The sequence below is a fragment of the Pelodiscus sinensis genome, chromosome 12 (assembly GCF_049634645.1).
Source record: "Pelodiscus sinensis isolate JC-2024 chromosome 12, ASM4963464v1, whole genome shotgun sequence".
Taxonomy (NCBI): Eukaryota; Metazoa; Chordata; order Testudines; family Trionychidae; genus Pelodiscus; species Pelodiscus sinensis.
In genome coordinates, this window is record NC_134722.1 from 27,499,492 (window position 1) to 27,515,143 (window position 15,652).

The window sequence follows — 15,652 nt, forward strand, 5'->3', positions numbered from 1 at the left end:
GTTAAGTATTTAGATGAAAAGATTCATTGTTTTTGGGGTATTTAAAGTTGTGTGGCAGTGATATCTCCTTTCATTGGCTCTCTCTTTTGGGAAATGAAGTGAGTGCAATAAGGAAGACACACTCCCTAGATGGGAATCTCTGAGTCGGCTGCATTCCAGCTCTGCAAATACCTTCCACTGGCCTTTCTTACAGAGCCATGACCCACACAGAGGCTTACTCACAGCATGTACGTGATGACGCCTACACTCCACATGTCAGTTGGGAACGAAACAAAGTCATAGTTCACCACTTCGGGAGCCAAGAATTCAGGAGTGCCAAAATTAACTTTCAGCTTCTCACGAGGTTTGTACCTTCATCAGAAACAAGAAGGGGCATCAGCACTGCAGCGACTAAGAACATGCACTGCACACCAGCAAAAAGAACAGTCACATTGTCCATACTACAGCAAAACTGGACAGGTACATTCTATAGCTAAAACTTTAAAGATGCAGAATGTCAGCCCTTGCATCCCCACAGAGAGATTTATACATATATATGTGTATCATTCACAGCACTTCCATTCAGTTTGACCAAATGCTTAAATGAAGCAACCATTTAAATCTGAACAGAATCAAAGAAACTAAATTATTTGTTTTGACTTTTTGAATTTAGTGAATCACGCTTATGATGCATATTCTAACTTTGGCATTCTGCTTCAAATCAGAAAGCCACAGTTAAAAACTGCTCATTATCCATCATTTAATTTTACTAAATTAGGTAAGTGCCTAGAAAAAGCCTGTGAAAGACTCATGATAATAAAAATAAAAATGAAATAAATAAAAATAAAAATAGGTGCCACTAACAGTTGCATGATTACATATTAGACATCAAGAACGCTAACAGAAAAAACAGTAGGAGAGCAGTTTACCTTCTTGGATACACAGTTATAGATACACTAGCACATAAAGAAGTATATATATAATACTTTTCCTGCAGAACAACAGAGTGACATCATCACGTCACTCTGTATGCCGCCTGCCTCCCCTCTCTCTTCCCCCTCCCCTTTCCTCAGTGCGCAGCTGCCGCATGGAGTCTGCAAGGCCTCAAAGTGGCTCTCTGCTCACCCAGCGGGCAGCGGGACAGCAGGGGGCTTGCGAGGCCTCAGGACACTCCTCCCGGAAGCCGGGGCAGAGCCAGGCCTGACATGCCACAGCTGGGAGAGGGGGGAGATTAGGGTTAGGTCACAGCTGGGCGGGGAGGAGGGGGAAGAGGGGAAGGAAAAAGGGCCCAAGCTGGTGGGGCCAGAGAGGAGAGGAGAAGGGGCCTAGGCTGGCGTGGCCAGGGGAGGGAGAAGGGGCCTGGGCTAGCAGGAGGGGAAGAGAGAAGGGGCCCAGAGTGGCACAGCCACAGCCTGGCCCTCCTCAGTGACTGGGGGGAGAGGGGTTGTCCAGTGTAGCAAGCAGAGGGAGCAGCCCCCTAGTGTGTGTGTGGATAGAGGTAGATCTATCCCTACCAGTGTTCCCTCTAAGCTGTGTGGCAGCACAGCTTCACAGGTGATTAATCAGCCCCAGTCAGTCAGCTCCATGAACAGAGCCCTGAGCCTCTGACTGGGTGGGGCTGATTAATCACCTGTGAACAGAGGTGGATATAGGGCAGGGCGAGTGGGGTGGCCACCCCGGGCCCAGTGCATGCACCGTGTCAAAGAGGGGGCCCCACGAAATTGTGCTGCCCTTGGCCCCGCAAAATCGTCATCTGCCCCTGCCTGTGAATCTGTGCTGTCCAGCGGCGTAGAGGGAACACTGATCCCTACGGGTATGTCTACACTACCCCCCTAGTTCGAACTAGCGGGGTAATGTAGGCATACCGCACTTGCAAATGAAGCCCGGGATTTGAATTTCCCGGGCTTCATTTGCATAAGCGGGGAGCCGCCATTTTTAAAACCCCGCTGGTTCAAACCCTGTGCAGCGCGGCTACACAGGGCTCGAACTAGGTAGTTCGAACTAGGCTTCCTATTCCGAACTACCGGTACACCTCGTTCCACCTATTCCGAACTACCGGTACACCTCATTTCACGAGAAGTAACGGTAGTTCGAACTAGGAAGCCTAGTTCGAACTACCTAGTTCGTGCCCCATGTAGCCGCGCTGCACGGGGTTCAAACGAGCGGGGTTTTAAAAATGGCGGCGCCCCGCTTATGCAAATAAAGCCCGGGAAATTCAAATCCCGGGCTTCATTTGCAAGTGCAGTATGCCTACATTACCCCGCTAGTTCGAACTAGCGGGGTAGTGTAGACATACCCTATGTCTTTAAAGTGCCACAGGATTCCTCCTTGTTTTCACAGATACACACTAACATGACTACCCCTCTGAGATAGGATCACCTGCCATTTTTTTCTGCAAGCTGCTGTATGCCCCTTTTTGGTGATATGGCTCATAAAATCAATCCAACTCACAGGAATAGGGGTGGATGAAACAACAGGCTGGGGGCCTGCATTATAGTACAATTTCTTTTTTGGTTTTCTGCATTATAGTAGAAAAAAATCCAATTGGAATAGCTAACATTCAGGGCACATCTAACCAATTTCCATCACTTTTCTCACTCAAATGTCTGGCACAAGTTCTAAACAAATCATCAAACTAGAGAGACAAGGTGAGTGGGGTATTATCTTGCACATGACCAATTTCTGTTGGTGAGAGAAAGAAATTCCAACCCCAATCCCCAAATTGGCATATACACAGCTTAATACATGTTTCAAGTACATGGGAGTGTAACCTACATGCACCCCTGTGGCAACAAGCTTTCCACAAAGAAAGGGCAGCTTTAAACTCTTCCTGGGCTCCAGAGGAGACTCCCGAGTAGATGTTGTCCAACAGATGCACTGAATCAACTTCAATTTTAAAGCAAGTTTGTAGATAATTTGCTCAGCAGGATCCCAAACCATAATTCATTGTGTAAAAATGTTCAGGTCACAGAGTTAAGAGCACAGTATAAATACCTAGATGTAATCCTGAGAATGGATCATTATTTGATTTTAGTAACCAGCAGGATGGTTTTACTGTAACTGAAAGATGTTAATAATGTGCTATTTAATATAAGGAAGGGCACAATCTTGCAGGCATCTCTCAGGAATAACTCCAATTAAAATTAATGGGAATTTTGTCAATGTAATGAGTAAGATCAGGCTATAAATAGTGGTTGTTTTTAAAACACTATTTCTTGAAGGGCTACTACCTTTAATAAAACTTTTCTATTAGGAACCTCTTTCCCTAAAGCTCTAGTTTTATCTGTGTATATTTATTATTATTTTTATAGAGTCCTTTAAATAAAAAGCTCCATGAGCTGAAATACATTAGTTTGTATGAGGACCCAACAATGTTTAGACAATAAATTTTGGCTAAATATTATTATTATACTACCATAAGATGTTGCTTTTCTTCTCTGGAGGGACTAACTCATCATGCTCACACCTCAGTACCTCCTGTTTTCACTCAAATATCCTTTTCACCTTTTCCATGAGCTCAGAGGATCAGACTTGATAGTTGCTTATGCTTCCCCCACCATATTCTTATTTTTTCTGCATATACAACTCAGTATCCTTGTTTCTGGTCATTGCAAATATGTAACAATAGTTATAATGAAGTTATAATGAAGAGGAAAAAGATGAATTCTTGACATAATCCACTAGGATGAAAACATTGTTTATATCACTAAATCAGTTACAGAAAACTCTGTAGGGGTCTGAAAAGAAATCAAAATCCTTGAAAAATGAAAGAATAGCACATGGATTGAGATGTAATTTTTCATAAAATTTCCATTGGCACCACAGCTACATGTCCTCTGATCAAAGCAAGGCTAATGCTGATAATATTTCATAAGGTGAAACATAAAAGGTCAAAAATTTATTTCATAACTGTTCAGTGAAATCCTGGTTCCACTGAAGTTGATGGAAATTTTGCCATTAATTGCAATGGAGCCAAGATTTTTCCTACTGGCTTTCCTCCAATTTAGTGCAAGTAAGGGCAAAATATAGCTACAATGTTAACAACAAGGTCTGTCAAGCCCCTGAGGACCTTCAAAGAAAAATGGGTCTGAGTTTTCATTTAAGTTGGAGTAGTCAGAATATAAGCAATTCTGCAAGAGAACTGGGTCAGCATAGAATTGATGTAAGCCATGACCTGTTTTTACCTAATCAAATCACCACTCTCTATAGGAACAAGTTAATATTTCCTTAGGATTCAACTATTATTCTGTTATTACAAAATTGTGGTCACTTTACATTGTAATGCCAGAATCTCAAAAGGGCTCTGCTCCTTTTAGATGTTGTTTCATATTAACTGGATAGAAAGACTTTTTCCCAGATTACATGGCTATTTTGCAGAGACCTTCGCTATGGTATGGGACCCATACTCATACCCAGGATATCACTGGCCCTTTACAAATTATAAGTAACAGCTCTGCTGTCCCCTCCTAGTCCTGGGGAAAGTATGTGACATGACAATCGGAATACTTCCCCCACATGCCTAGTATTAAGTAAAACACCTGTGCACACATGGGAACAACAAGGACTCCCTCTGTTCACGTCCACATGAGAGTTGCTAGATCCCATACTATCTGGCCGATGTAAATGGCCAATGTAAAAACTGGACCCCGGCTCACATATGATGCTGTCTATATGTTGCACAGCCTTTAAATACTGAACCATGTTAAACCAGAGCAATAGAATGTGAGCATTGGTGCATCTCTTGCTCGACTCACATTCATGGGAGTTCGACAAAGAAAACATTAGTCAATTCTCCTGTTGGTTCCTCTCCCTGCTCTTGCAGGAGTGTTCTAAAGCATTTGCTAGTAATCTGTGGCCTTCCTACAACTCAGTATTCCTCACTGTTTGGGTCAGGCTGAACATGCCTTCTCCTCCCATTAATTGCATTCCATTACTCCAGATTCCATCGCTGTTTCCTAGACCAGCTAATTCCTTCCTTGCTGTTTACACTCTAAATATGCATAAGTGGTTGTGGATCACCTTAGCTATCCTTTAGCCAAGTTGTCCATATTAATCTTTTTCACCTTTCTTCTTAAGTTTAGTACCCTGATCCTTTTTATTGCTCTGCTCTCAGTTTCCACCAATTAAACAACATCTTTCTGGAAATATGAAAACAATATTCCAGGTGCAATTGTAACCACCACCAAGGTGGATTTGAACCTGCGATCTGGGGAGCTGACTCTAGGAGCCTCTACCCTCTGAGCTAAAAGCCAGCTCTCTTCTAGCCCATGCTGTAGAGGTCTCTTGATCTTAACTGTTGCAGTGGTCTAAGGTGCTACTTGCAGTATTCAATAACCACACTAGGTGTATGTGGGTTATACAATCACACAATAATTACTGCCCTGCTTTGTGATATCTTGGTAAAGGTGCTGGAACTGAGGCTGTGGGTGTGGGGTGGGGTGGGGTGGGGTGGGTGGGTGGGGGGGTGGGGGAGAGGTTGCCATCACATATAGGATTTATAGTTTGATCCCATGTTTCACAGCACCTCCACAATAAACATTGTTTCAGCATCCCTGTACCTTGGTGAATAAAGGCCAAAACGGCATTCTCCATATTGTGTCCATTTCAGATTGTAAACTCACGGCTCATTTCCTAAACACACACACCCTTACCCCCATCCGTGAGAAGCAGATACTATGTCAGATGAGGCTATGGGGAGAGAGCTGATCCATTGTATTCCTCTTCCAAATGGGATAGTTTTGTCAGGCATTTTATTTTGCGGACAACCATCTGTCTCAGGGGTTTTACACTGAGGCCCACCTCTGTAGAATCTGAGTACTTTCAATATAAAATCAATAGCAAAGGTGATGTCTCCCTAATGGACTTCATAGAGTCGCTAGAGTAAAACCTCTATTTGAGGTATTACTGTGAGTAAATTAGAAAACTAGTACAACATTAGCTGGCAAAATATCTTCAGAAAAGACAACATGACTGTTAGCATGCTAAGATGCAAATTCATGCCTGAAGGAGTGTATTTGCTTTGCTCATTCATATTTCAAAATCACTTTAGAGTCACTGAAATGTGTGAACAAATATATCACAAGAATGAAAGAAAAATAGTCAATGTATTCTGAGTGGCTCATAACTGAACCGTCTTACCTCCTCGCTAAACCAAAGTCAATAATTTTAATCTGGTTTCCAGTGTGATTTATACATAATATGTTTTCAGGCTAGAAAAAGAAAAGAGTATATTTTTAGTTAAATAAATGACAGTAAAATTGCACATGAAACACACTAAGAAAATTAGCCAAAAGTATTACCTGAAGTGCAAAGATATAAACAGTTTTAGGGAAAGATTTTTAAAACAATGCTAGATTACATCTTTGATGGTTCACAGCAGTGGACGTATCAATCACATACAGTACATCAATCTCACCTTCATGTGATTAACTACAATGGTGGCTATACTTTTCCCATTCATTTCCTAACATTCTGTTCTATCCTAGTACCATGTGCAGAATTCCATTATAGGGTTGCAAATATATATTTGAGACCAATTGTTGTGAAGGTCAGCATAGTCCATGGTCTGGCTATGCTAACTGGGGACAAAAGAGTGTTTGGAGCACTTGTGTTGGAAAAACAATTCTACAAATCTAGTTGGGAATGCTACACATAGATCACTTGTTGAAATAGTCCTTTTATTTTCACCCATTTTAAGAGGAGAAAATCAATGATGTGGCAAAAGAAGCAGGGGAAAATATTCAGAGGTCTATTGAGATCATTTTTCCCCTCAGTTTGTTATTACTATGTAAGGGTGATTTGGGAGACCCTACTATTCTCCTAACTGACTCAGTAAAATGTGTGGGCTTGGCTCTCTCCTGCAGGGATTTCATTCCTTACTGCTGCCATGGGAAGTAACTATTCTTCCCACATTTAGCTGTAGCAGAGGTATCACATAACATAATTTAAAGGGGTCCTTTTTAAGGGAGGAATGAATGGACATCTTTGCATGGAATGGTTTAGCAAGCCAAGTGGCAGACACTTGTAATACTAGGTTTATCCAAGAAGTGCAGTATTTGAGAGACCAGAATGCAAACAAGGAATGAGCCTATTACAGCTAAATTGCTTTTCCATCAAAATTAACTTTTTATGTTCTTTTTTGAGACATTTCAGTTTCATTTTTCAAAGCATTAAGGAAGAGTTTCTGAGAAATCACCTAGCTATGTATGACTGAGTACCTCACAAGACCAGGTTCTCAATCTAATTATTATAATTATTATAAATATTACAGTTATTTAACATGTGGTTGAGGCATTTGGCAAATTTTCTACTGAAGCAGTTTTTGTAAAGAAAATTGGATTTTCAATTAAACAAAATTGTCAATGGAAGTGGCTCCTTTTTGCAAAAAAAAAATCAGCTTTTCACTGAAATATCAAAAACGATGTAAAAGATTTTCAAGTTTGGGGTTTTTCAACAACAAAACACATATTTTTCTACAAACCAAAACACCCACAATACTTTCCAACCAGCTACAAGTACAATAACAACTGTGCACCAACCACATATGGCTACCATTGTGCTCGACACTTTATAAACATGTAGAGAATGACAGTCCCTATGCACAAAGAAATAGTGGAGAATTGACCCCAATGCATGTTATTTTACAATGGCTCAGCTCCAGGAAGTCAGCAGGAGACATAGATAAGGATGAACATGAGAAGAAGCAAAAGTAATACAGTAATACAAATGTAGAGGGACAGAGAAAAGATTAAACTTTAAAGAAAGATCTGTAATTACTTACCTTCAGATCTAAATGGAGAATATACTGCTGATGTATGTAGTGGACTCCTTCACATATTTGTTTGGTGAAAAGGATTGCATCCATCTCAGTTAGATGGTAATTTTCATCTGTGATTCGGTCAAATAATTCACCACCATCAACACTAACATATTGACAAAAAAATGTGAATAAAATACACATATTCCTCATTAGATTGGGCATTAGATATCAAGGCACACTGGAAAATCCCTCTAGGTCCCTATCTGCATCTTTAGAAATATAGCCCTTTACTTCTGTTCTGACCCCATGAGGTTCCCGGGGCCCTATGGGGAAGTAAGAATAGGACCTCTGTACCCTTCCAAGCATGTTGTAAGAGATGACTAAAGAGGGTTGGGCATGGGGCTAGCAACCCCATCCTGTAAGAACAAACATATTCTACAAAAACATCAACAATTTCAATGAATAGCAAGCCAGCCTTCCTTGACTAAAAAAAGGCCCTTGAAGAGGGATTACGATGCAGGGCAGCCAAACCCAAAAGGAAGAACAGTTGGAGAAGAGACCTGGATGTGAATGTGCGGAAAACGGGCAAAAGCTGGAGAGAATTAGAAAAGGTGGCTCAAGACAGAGAGACTTGGAAAGAAATTATTGATGGCCTATGCTCCTATAGGAGCTAAGGGCAAAGAAGAAGAAGATCTCTGTCCTGCTACTGTTTTCCACACTACCTCTTGTTCATTCAGCCTGTGGTGTCTCCAAATTACTAGTGGTGCTCACTGCTAGTGGTGCAGAGGCAGCTCCTGACTTTTGGAGCAGCATTAATGAACCTTTCTGTCAAAATTAGTCCTTTTCATTTCTAACTTCTCCAAAACCCACACAGTTTTCTCTCTTTTGCTTCTCTCGGGTTCCTTCTCTCTCAGCTATTTTCTGTTTAACTCTTGTATCTTTGTATAATGTGCTAGATACATTTCATACAGAAAATGCAGCTGTGTTGTATGTATGGGCCAGACCTCCACTAACGAAAAGTAAAACATACTGACACTTTTCTCTTAAAAACAGACCAGTATGAAATCCTTGTGCTCTCTGGGATACAGCTAGTAATCTTACCACTGGTTTAATATTGGCAACTATTTCATTAACTCTTAAAGAGAGTTTGTTTCTAAATGCACATTTTTTTCTTTAGAAAATGAAAGAATCTTTCATTCAAGTTACAAAACACTCAGGCTACGTCTACACTGGCACCCTTTTCCAGAAATGCTTAAAACGGAACAGTTTTTCCGTTATAAGTATTTCCGGAAAAGCGCGTCTACATTGGCAGGATGCTTTTCCGGAAAAGCACTTTTTCCGGAAAAGCGTCCATACCAATGTAGACGCGCTTTTCCGCAAAAAGGCCCCGATCGTCATTTTCGCGATCGGTGCTTTTTTGTGGAAAAGACTAATGTGCTGTCTACACTGGCCCTTTTCTGGAACAGTTTTCCTGGAAAAGGACTTTTGCCCGAACGGGAGCAGCATAGTTTTTCCGGAAAAACAATGACGATTTTACATTAGATCATCATTGCTTTTCCGTAAAAGCAAGCGGCCAGTGTAGACAGCTCGCAGCTTATTCCAGAAATGCGGCTGCTTTTCCTGAATAAGTGGCCCAGTGTAGACACAGCCTCATAGTATCCCCCTCCCCCCCCATCCCATTTCTACTACTGGCTTGAGCAACCACTGAGTTCAAAAGAACTGACAATTCCCCATATCATTGTAACTTACTATTCCATGATCAAGGTGAGGTTGTTCTTGCATTCAAAAGCATCATAAAGCTGGATCAGATTCACATGGTTTAACTGATTCATTATGTTTATTTCATTTTTCACTTCCTCCTGAAACATCACAAACAGGAAGATAAAGCTGTAAATAGCAAAAAGCAAATGCTCCTATTGGAGCATGATCATGAACACTTTTGATTTTGTTATATTTGATACAATGTTCAATGGGAAAATACTTTACCAAGGAAAGGGAAATGTGGGTGTTTTTAATTAGCCAGATTTACAGTGTCTACCCATAGAGATTCATAAAATGATAGTTACCCTTTCCTTTGCTCCTTTCGCTTTTATTATTTTGGCTGCCAGATTAAGACCCGTTGACAACTCTGTGCACTTGTGAACTTGACCAAAGCGCCCCCTGTTGGTACAGAGAAATACATGGTAAAATGGGCTAGAGTAACTTGTTGTAGAAGACTTTCAAGCAACTATTCTTATCATTGATTAAAAATAGCCTGGTACAAAGTGAACAGAATCAGATGATCAGTAGCATGAATCTCCTCTTGCTCCCAGCTTATAAAGGATTAGTTTAATCTTTCCAGCCAGTTGTTCAATTCTTACATTAAAATATTATGCCCCATTTGTATTACTACATTACACAATGACGTGGTAACTTGCTGATATTCTTTGTCGGTTCTGTAACTGTACACTGCTAGTGTCCTTCAGTGATACATTAGTGGAGAATATTAACAAAGATATTTCTGGTCTGATCTCATAACTTTTTAAATAACGTTAAAGCCAATAAGTACAGGGCATGATGTAAATTGTCTCCTGCCTCACCTATACATGCTGAGATCTCTAGAAATGATTTTTAAGAACCATCTCTTCTGCAATTGCATCACCATCAGGCCTAAGCCTATTAGGCCATATTTGTACTTAACTCCATTTGGAAATCATAGTCTCCCAAATAACCAATAAGGGAAGAAAAGTTTAAAGACTGAAGAGAAGTGCTGACCTCATGAGTGAAACCCAGATTCAAAGTCAACATAAGGGTAATTTGAAAATTCAGCCATTAATAACCTGTAATGTGTTGTTCAGCTCTGAAAAACAATTCTAGAAACAACATAAAGGTGTTCTGCATTCAGCAACTCTATGTCAAATCTAATCATTGTACCAATAATGGCCTCGTCTTTTGAAAAAAAAAAAACACCCTCTTCCCCACCCACACATTCCTTTTTCCAAAAGAGCTCTTTCGAAAAAAGGCTTCTTCCTCGTAGAAACTGGTTTACCACTTTTGGAAAAACCCCTGCATTCTTTCAACTTTCTGTCAAAAGAATGCAATTGCAGTGTGGACGTAAGTGTAGTTTTTCCAGAAAAACTTTGCAGTGTAGACATACCCTCAGTGTTCTGTACTGTTATTTAGCTCTAATTTAGCCCTAGATGTCTGCTAAGAGCCCAGTAAGCAGTGGAAGTGTTAGTAATGCTGCTAGACAATATTGACCTCTCATGGTTCAGCAAAATCTCTGGTTCAGCACCCATCAGGTCCTGAGGCTGCCAGACGAGAGAGGTTCAACCTGTATTTTGAAGTCAGCGATTCTCACACATCCCTGGGAAGTTTTCTCCATTGGTCAAACTGCAAGACTGGACAGGATTATGAAGTTATCTGCCAAGTCTGAAATGGTGACTATACAGAGTAGGTAGAACAACACAAATTATAGAAAACTTCAGCGAGCATGAAAGAGAGCTGAAAAAGAGAGAAGAGACCAAGAGATTTTCTTTGAAAATCTGGTCCCACAAGCAAGAGAAGCCAAAAAGGAGGTAAACTGTTATTTGCAAGCCTGATGGGACATTGACAGTTTTGTTTTTATTAAACATTGGGCCACTTTCCAGAGGGAAAGAAGGGCTCTATGAATGGCATGTCCTGCATTTCTCAGAGAGAAGGCATTATAGTCCTCATGGACAGAAACCAGCTGGAGCAGCAAGAAAGATGTTAAAAACCACAATAGAGGTGCTATGGCAGCAAATACATTACAAATTTAAACTCAGTGAGTTGTGAACAATTGAACTACTGGCACAAAGAACGTGAAGAGAAGAACATTTTCAGATGCTTAGATACCACTGCTGGAGACTCGATTACAAGCAAGAGCAATGGGAAATTCTCAGTGATGTGAAGAAATGTCATATAACTGCCATTACTGATTCTCAGGGAGACAAGGGTAAAAATCACAGGTTATAACCAATATTCACTTTAAACTTTTCCATCCATGTGTGGAACACATTTTTTATGTGTAGTGAGGCATGTACAAATGTGCATCACCAGTAGAAAAAAAACTAGCTGTGGGCACTCTGCTAATCAGCTAGGCAGCATTTGAATCTCTCCTGAATAGCCACTCAAGGGCACAGCTTACAAGGAACACTGGTAATAACAGTGGTTCCCAACTGGCGGGCCACAGACTGGTGCTGGGCCATGAAACTCTGGCATGCTGCCTAGCCACACCCATGCCTTCATGATTGGCTCAGCAGGACTCTAGAACAAGGCCCAGTCTGCTCAGAAAACCCCCTTCTCCTCTCCCCAGGGAGATTGTCTCTTCTCCCTGCGCCCAGCTCTGCGTTGGCTTCTCTGCATGACACTGCCTTGATGCAGGGAATGCTGCCCAAACCCAGGGGCAAGAGGGCCCCCCCAAGGGCAGGCCTGCAGCATAGTGGGTTGCTTGCTAGGACCCAGCAGCAGCAACAGGCAGGAGTTCTGGGATCCAGTGCTGGGCTCGACCCCTCAGCAGGAAGCCACCTGCTCGTGGTGATGCTAGGGCCAGGCTCTGGGCCAGAACCCCGAGTCCCGGTTGGGGCTGCTGCTGGGCTCCCAGAACCCAGGCTGCAGCCAGGAGAGGGAATCTCCAGCAGGGCCAGTCTCACTGCTCGCTAGGAGCCTCTCCAAGGGCAGCAAGCCCCTGTTTGGCCCAGCGCCTACCCCAGTGTGGGCAGCACTTGGGGAGAAGGTAAGAGAGACCCCTTGCACCTCCGGGGGAGGGTTTGGACCCAGGCTGCTCCCAGTGGAAGTGGCTGTGATCTCTGCCAGGGACCCAGGGAAGCTGCTGCCAACTCCCAGCATGTGGGGGGCAAGGGGAGCCAGCCTTGGAGGGGGATCAGCAGGGGGATGAAGAGGGGCAGGGGCAGATAAGGGGGGTGAGGAGGAACAGGGATGTTTAAGGGGGACAGGAGGGGGATGCAGGAGGCACTGATGGGAGGTTGGGGGGATTTAGGGGAGACTTATGAGGCAGATGGGAGCAAGGGTGCAATGGAGGGAAACTCTGAGAGGGGTTACAGGGAAGGAAAGGGGGGATATAGGGAGGTGCTGTGGGAGCAAGAGCATACTGTCTGGGGAACGGAGAGACACAGGGCAGGAGTTGTACAGAAGGGAAGGGGGAGATACAATGGCAGCTGCCCCACAGCATGTGGCAGGAGGCGGAGAGGGCAGAAGTGACTGGTTGTAGCACTTGGGGGCACCAGCTCCCATGCCTTGGACAAAATTTCAGTTGCTAAATAGGGTGCCTCACATACCTCCTGCCCCTGTGGGTCGTCCTGCCCCCCTCTCCCCATCTGTGCAGGCACCAGTCGCCCCTGGGAGAAGGGCTGCCCTACGCAGCAGCCAGAGGGGAATTCTTTCTGTGAATTTTTTTTTAGTGTTGTAGATATCTGAAAACTCTGATCTATTACGACATGTATTGTGTGTGTACAGATGCAATGTAAAATAACACACGACCTCTTAAAATTAATTAACATAATGATATGCAGATATGCAAATAAAATTTTATCGGTCCACCAAAAGTTTGTGAATGGGTTTGCCAGTCCGCAGTATGAAAAAGGGTGGGAACCACTGCTCTATAGGAAGGACAGAGTGGGCAAAAGAGGGCAGGCGGCTGGCTCTCTAGACTGAAGACACCATTATCAAAGTTATTGATAAAGCAGAAACACGGGATCTTGAATGCATATGGATCAATATGCTAATTAACAAAACCCAGGAAGAGTTACTGGTGGAGGTCTGTTATAAACCACCAAGCCAAACCAGAGAACAGGATAAGCACCAAGGCTGAAAGCCACTGTGGGCCTTAGGGCAAGGTGGGGTGGGGAACACCACACCCCCTGGAGAGACAGGGCCTTGTGTGGATAGGGCAGAGCTGGGGGAGGCAGCATTCAGCACCACCCAGACCGTGGCGCATCCTCCTTCCCAGCCGTCAGAACTATGTGGAGCAGCGCTATGGTGCTCCAGCAGCAATTCAAAGGGGCCCAGGTTCTGGCTGCTGCCACAGCAGCTGGGAACCCCAGGCCCCTTTGAATCACCAGGCCCTGGAGCAACTGCCTCTTTCTCCCCCTCCCCACCCGTCAGCAGGCCTGAGGATAAGTTACTGCTTAAGTACTTGTCCATAATGTGTAGAAAGAAACATCATGTTGTTATGGGGAACATCAATTTGGCAGAATATTCTGGAACAATTTTTATAGTGAGGGTGCTGACAACCACTGACCCAAACTGTAAACCCTGTATATAATGGAAACCACTTCAAGCCAGGGGTTTCTGTAACACCCCCTTCCCTGCACTCCTACTTCTTGCACCTATGCCTAGAAGTAAAAAGTCATCATTAGAATTTCCAAAATTAATAGATGATTATTTTCTGACATAACAGATATTGCACCCTCCACGAGGTAATTCTAAGTTGGATGTCATTATGCGGGATAAAGATGAATCAATCACTGCATTTGAAGCTGATGGCAGACTAGGGACTAGTGATCACGACCTGATTATATTCATTAAGGGAAGACAAAGAATAGTCTGGTGCTTCAAAAGAGAAGTTTTCCCAAATTTGAGAAAAAGATTAATGAAACTGATCAGGAGGAAAAGTTTAGACACACAAATGGGAATGAAAACTGGAAGTTCTTTAGGAAGAGTTTATTTTACTGGATGGCCAAAAATCCATGATTCCACAATCAAGTAAGGGGAGAACTTTGGCTAGAAGCTCGTCCAGGTTCCATGGTGAAGTAAGGGCCACAGTTATAAATAAAAAAGCAATGTAAAACAAGTGTAAAAGAGGAGAAACAGATAGCTCTAAATATAAATGATACGTTATGAAATATAGAAAATTAATAAGGAAGCCACAAATGCCAGAATCAATGGGTGGCAGGAGTAAGGACCAGCTGAAGGAGTTTTTTATTAACACAAAAAATCCTAGCAATAATATAGACCCAATACTAGATGCAGAGGGTAAAATTCTTAATAATGATGCAGAAAAGATAGAAGTATTTGATAAATATTTCTGTTGTATTTAGAAAGAAGCAAGATGATGTTCTCTTTTACATAATGATCATAAAGTATCTTTCAGTCCATCAGTAACTAAGGAGGATGTTGGACAACAGCAATTAAAATAGACATTTTTAAATCAGCAGATCTGGATAATTTGCACAGAAGTCCTAAAATAGTTGACACAAGAGATCTCCAGCCCATGCCATTAATGTTTAATAAATCTTGGAATAGTGGGAAATTCCTGAAGGCTGGAAAGGTGATAATAGCTGTGCCATTATCCAAGAAAAAGCAAGCAGGATGACTCAGGTAATTACATGCAAATTAACCTGATATCAGTCCTTGGTAAAACAATAAAAAGATGGTACATGATTCAAGTAATAAAAATTAATGGACAAAAAATGTAATTAATGCCAGTCAACATGGTTTTATGAAAACAGGCTTTATCAAACAAAGCTTATTTCATTCTTTGAGATTCTAAATTTGGTGGATAAAAGTAACTGTTTAGATGTAATACAGTTAGACTTTTATAAGGCAAATGACTTAGCACTGCATGACATGCTGATTAAAAAATTAGTTCCTTGCAATACTAATAGTTCACACTTTCAATGGAGTGAGACCTAGCTAGCTCCCAAGCATTTCTAGAGGAATTCAGTAGTAGGCCAAGACTATTCAATATTTTCATCAATAATCTTGAAGCAAATAGAAAAATCACTGCTCATAAAATGTTTGGATGGCAAAGATTGGTGGGGTGGTACATAACAACGAGAGCACAGCACTCACACAGACACACTGTCTGGATCACTGGTGTCCAGTCACGCAAATGCATTTTGATACATCCAAATGCAAAGTTACACATACAGGAACAAGAAAGGCAGGCCATAC

General features: G+C 42.2%; 1 protein-coding gene across 2 annotated transcripts in view; it reads right to left on the minus strand.

Moving 5' to 3' along the window:
• The window catches only part of MYLK3 (myosin light chain kinase 3), a 72,907-nt gene that overhangs the window by 10,695 nt on the left and 46,560 nt on the right, over window positions 1-15,652 (minus strand). For both annotated transcript variants that reach the window (XM_006121194.4, XM_006121192.4), the window contains exons 6-10: window positions 9,805-9,898; window positions 9,488-9,597; window positions 7,760-7,901; window positions 6,118-6,188; window positions 223-351 (exon numbers count right to left, since the gene is read on the minus strand). In XM_006121194.4, coding sequence (XP_006121256.1) covers window positions 223-351; window positions 6,118-6,188; window positions 7,760-7,901; window positions 9,488-9,597; window positions 9,805-9,898 — 546 coding nt within the window. The remainder of the gene's footprint in view (window positions 1-222; window positions 352-6,117; window positions 6,189-7,759; window positions 7,902-9,487; window positions 9,598-9,804; window positions 9,899-15,652) is intronic.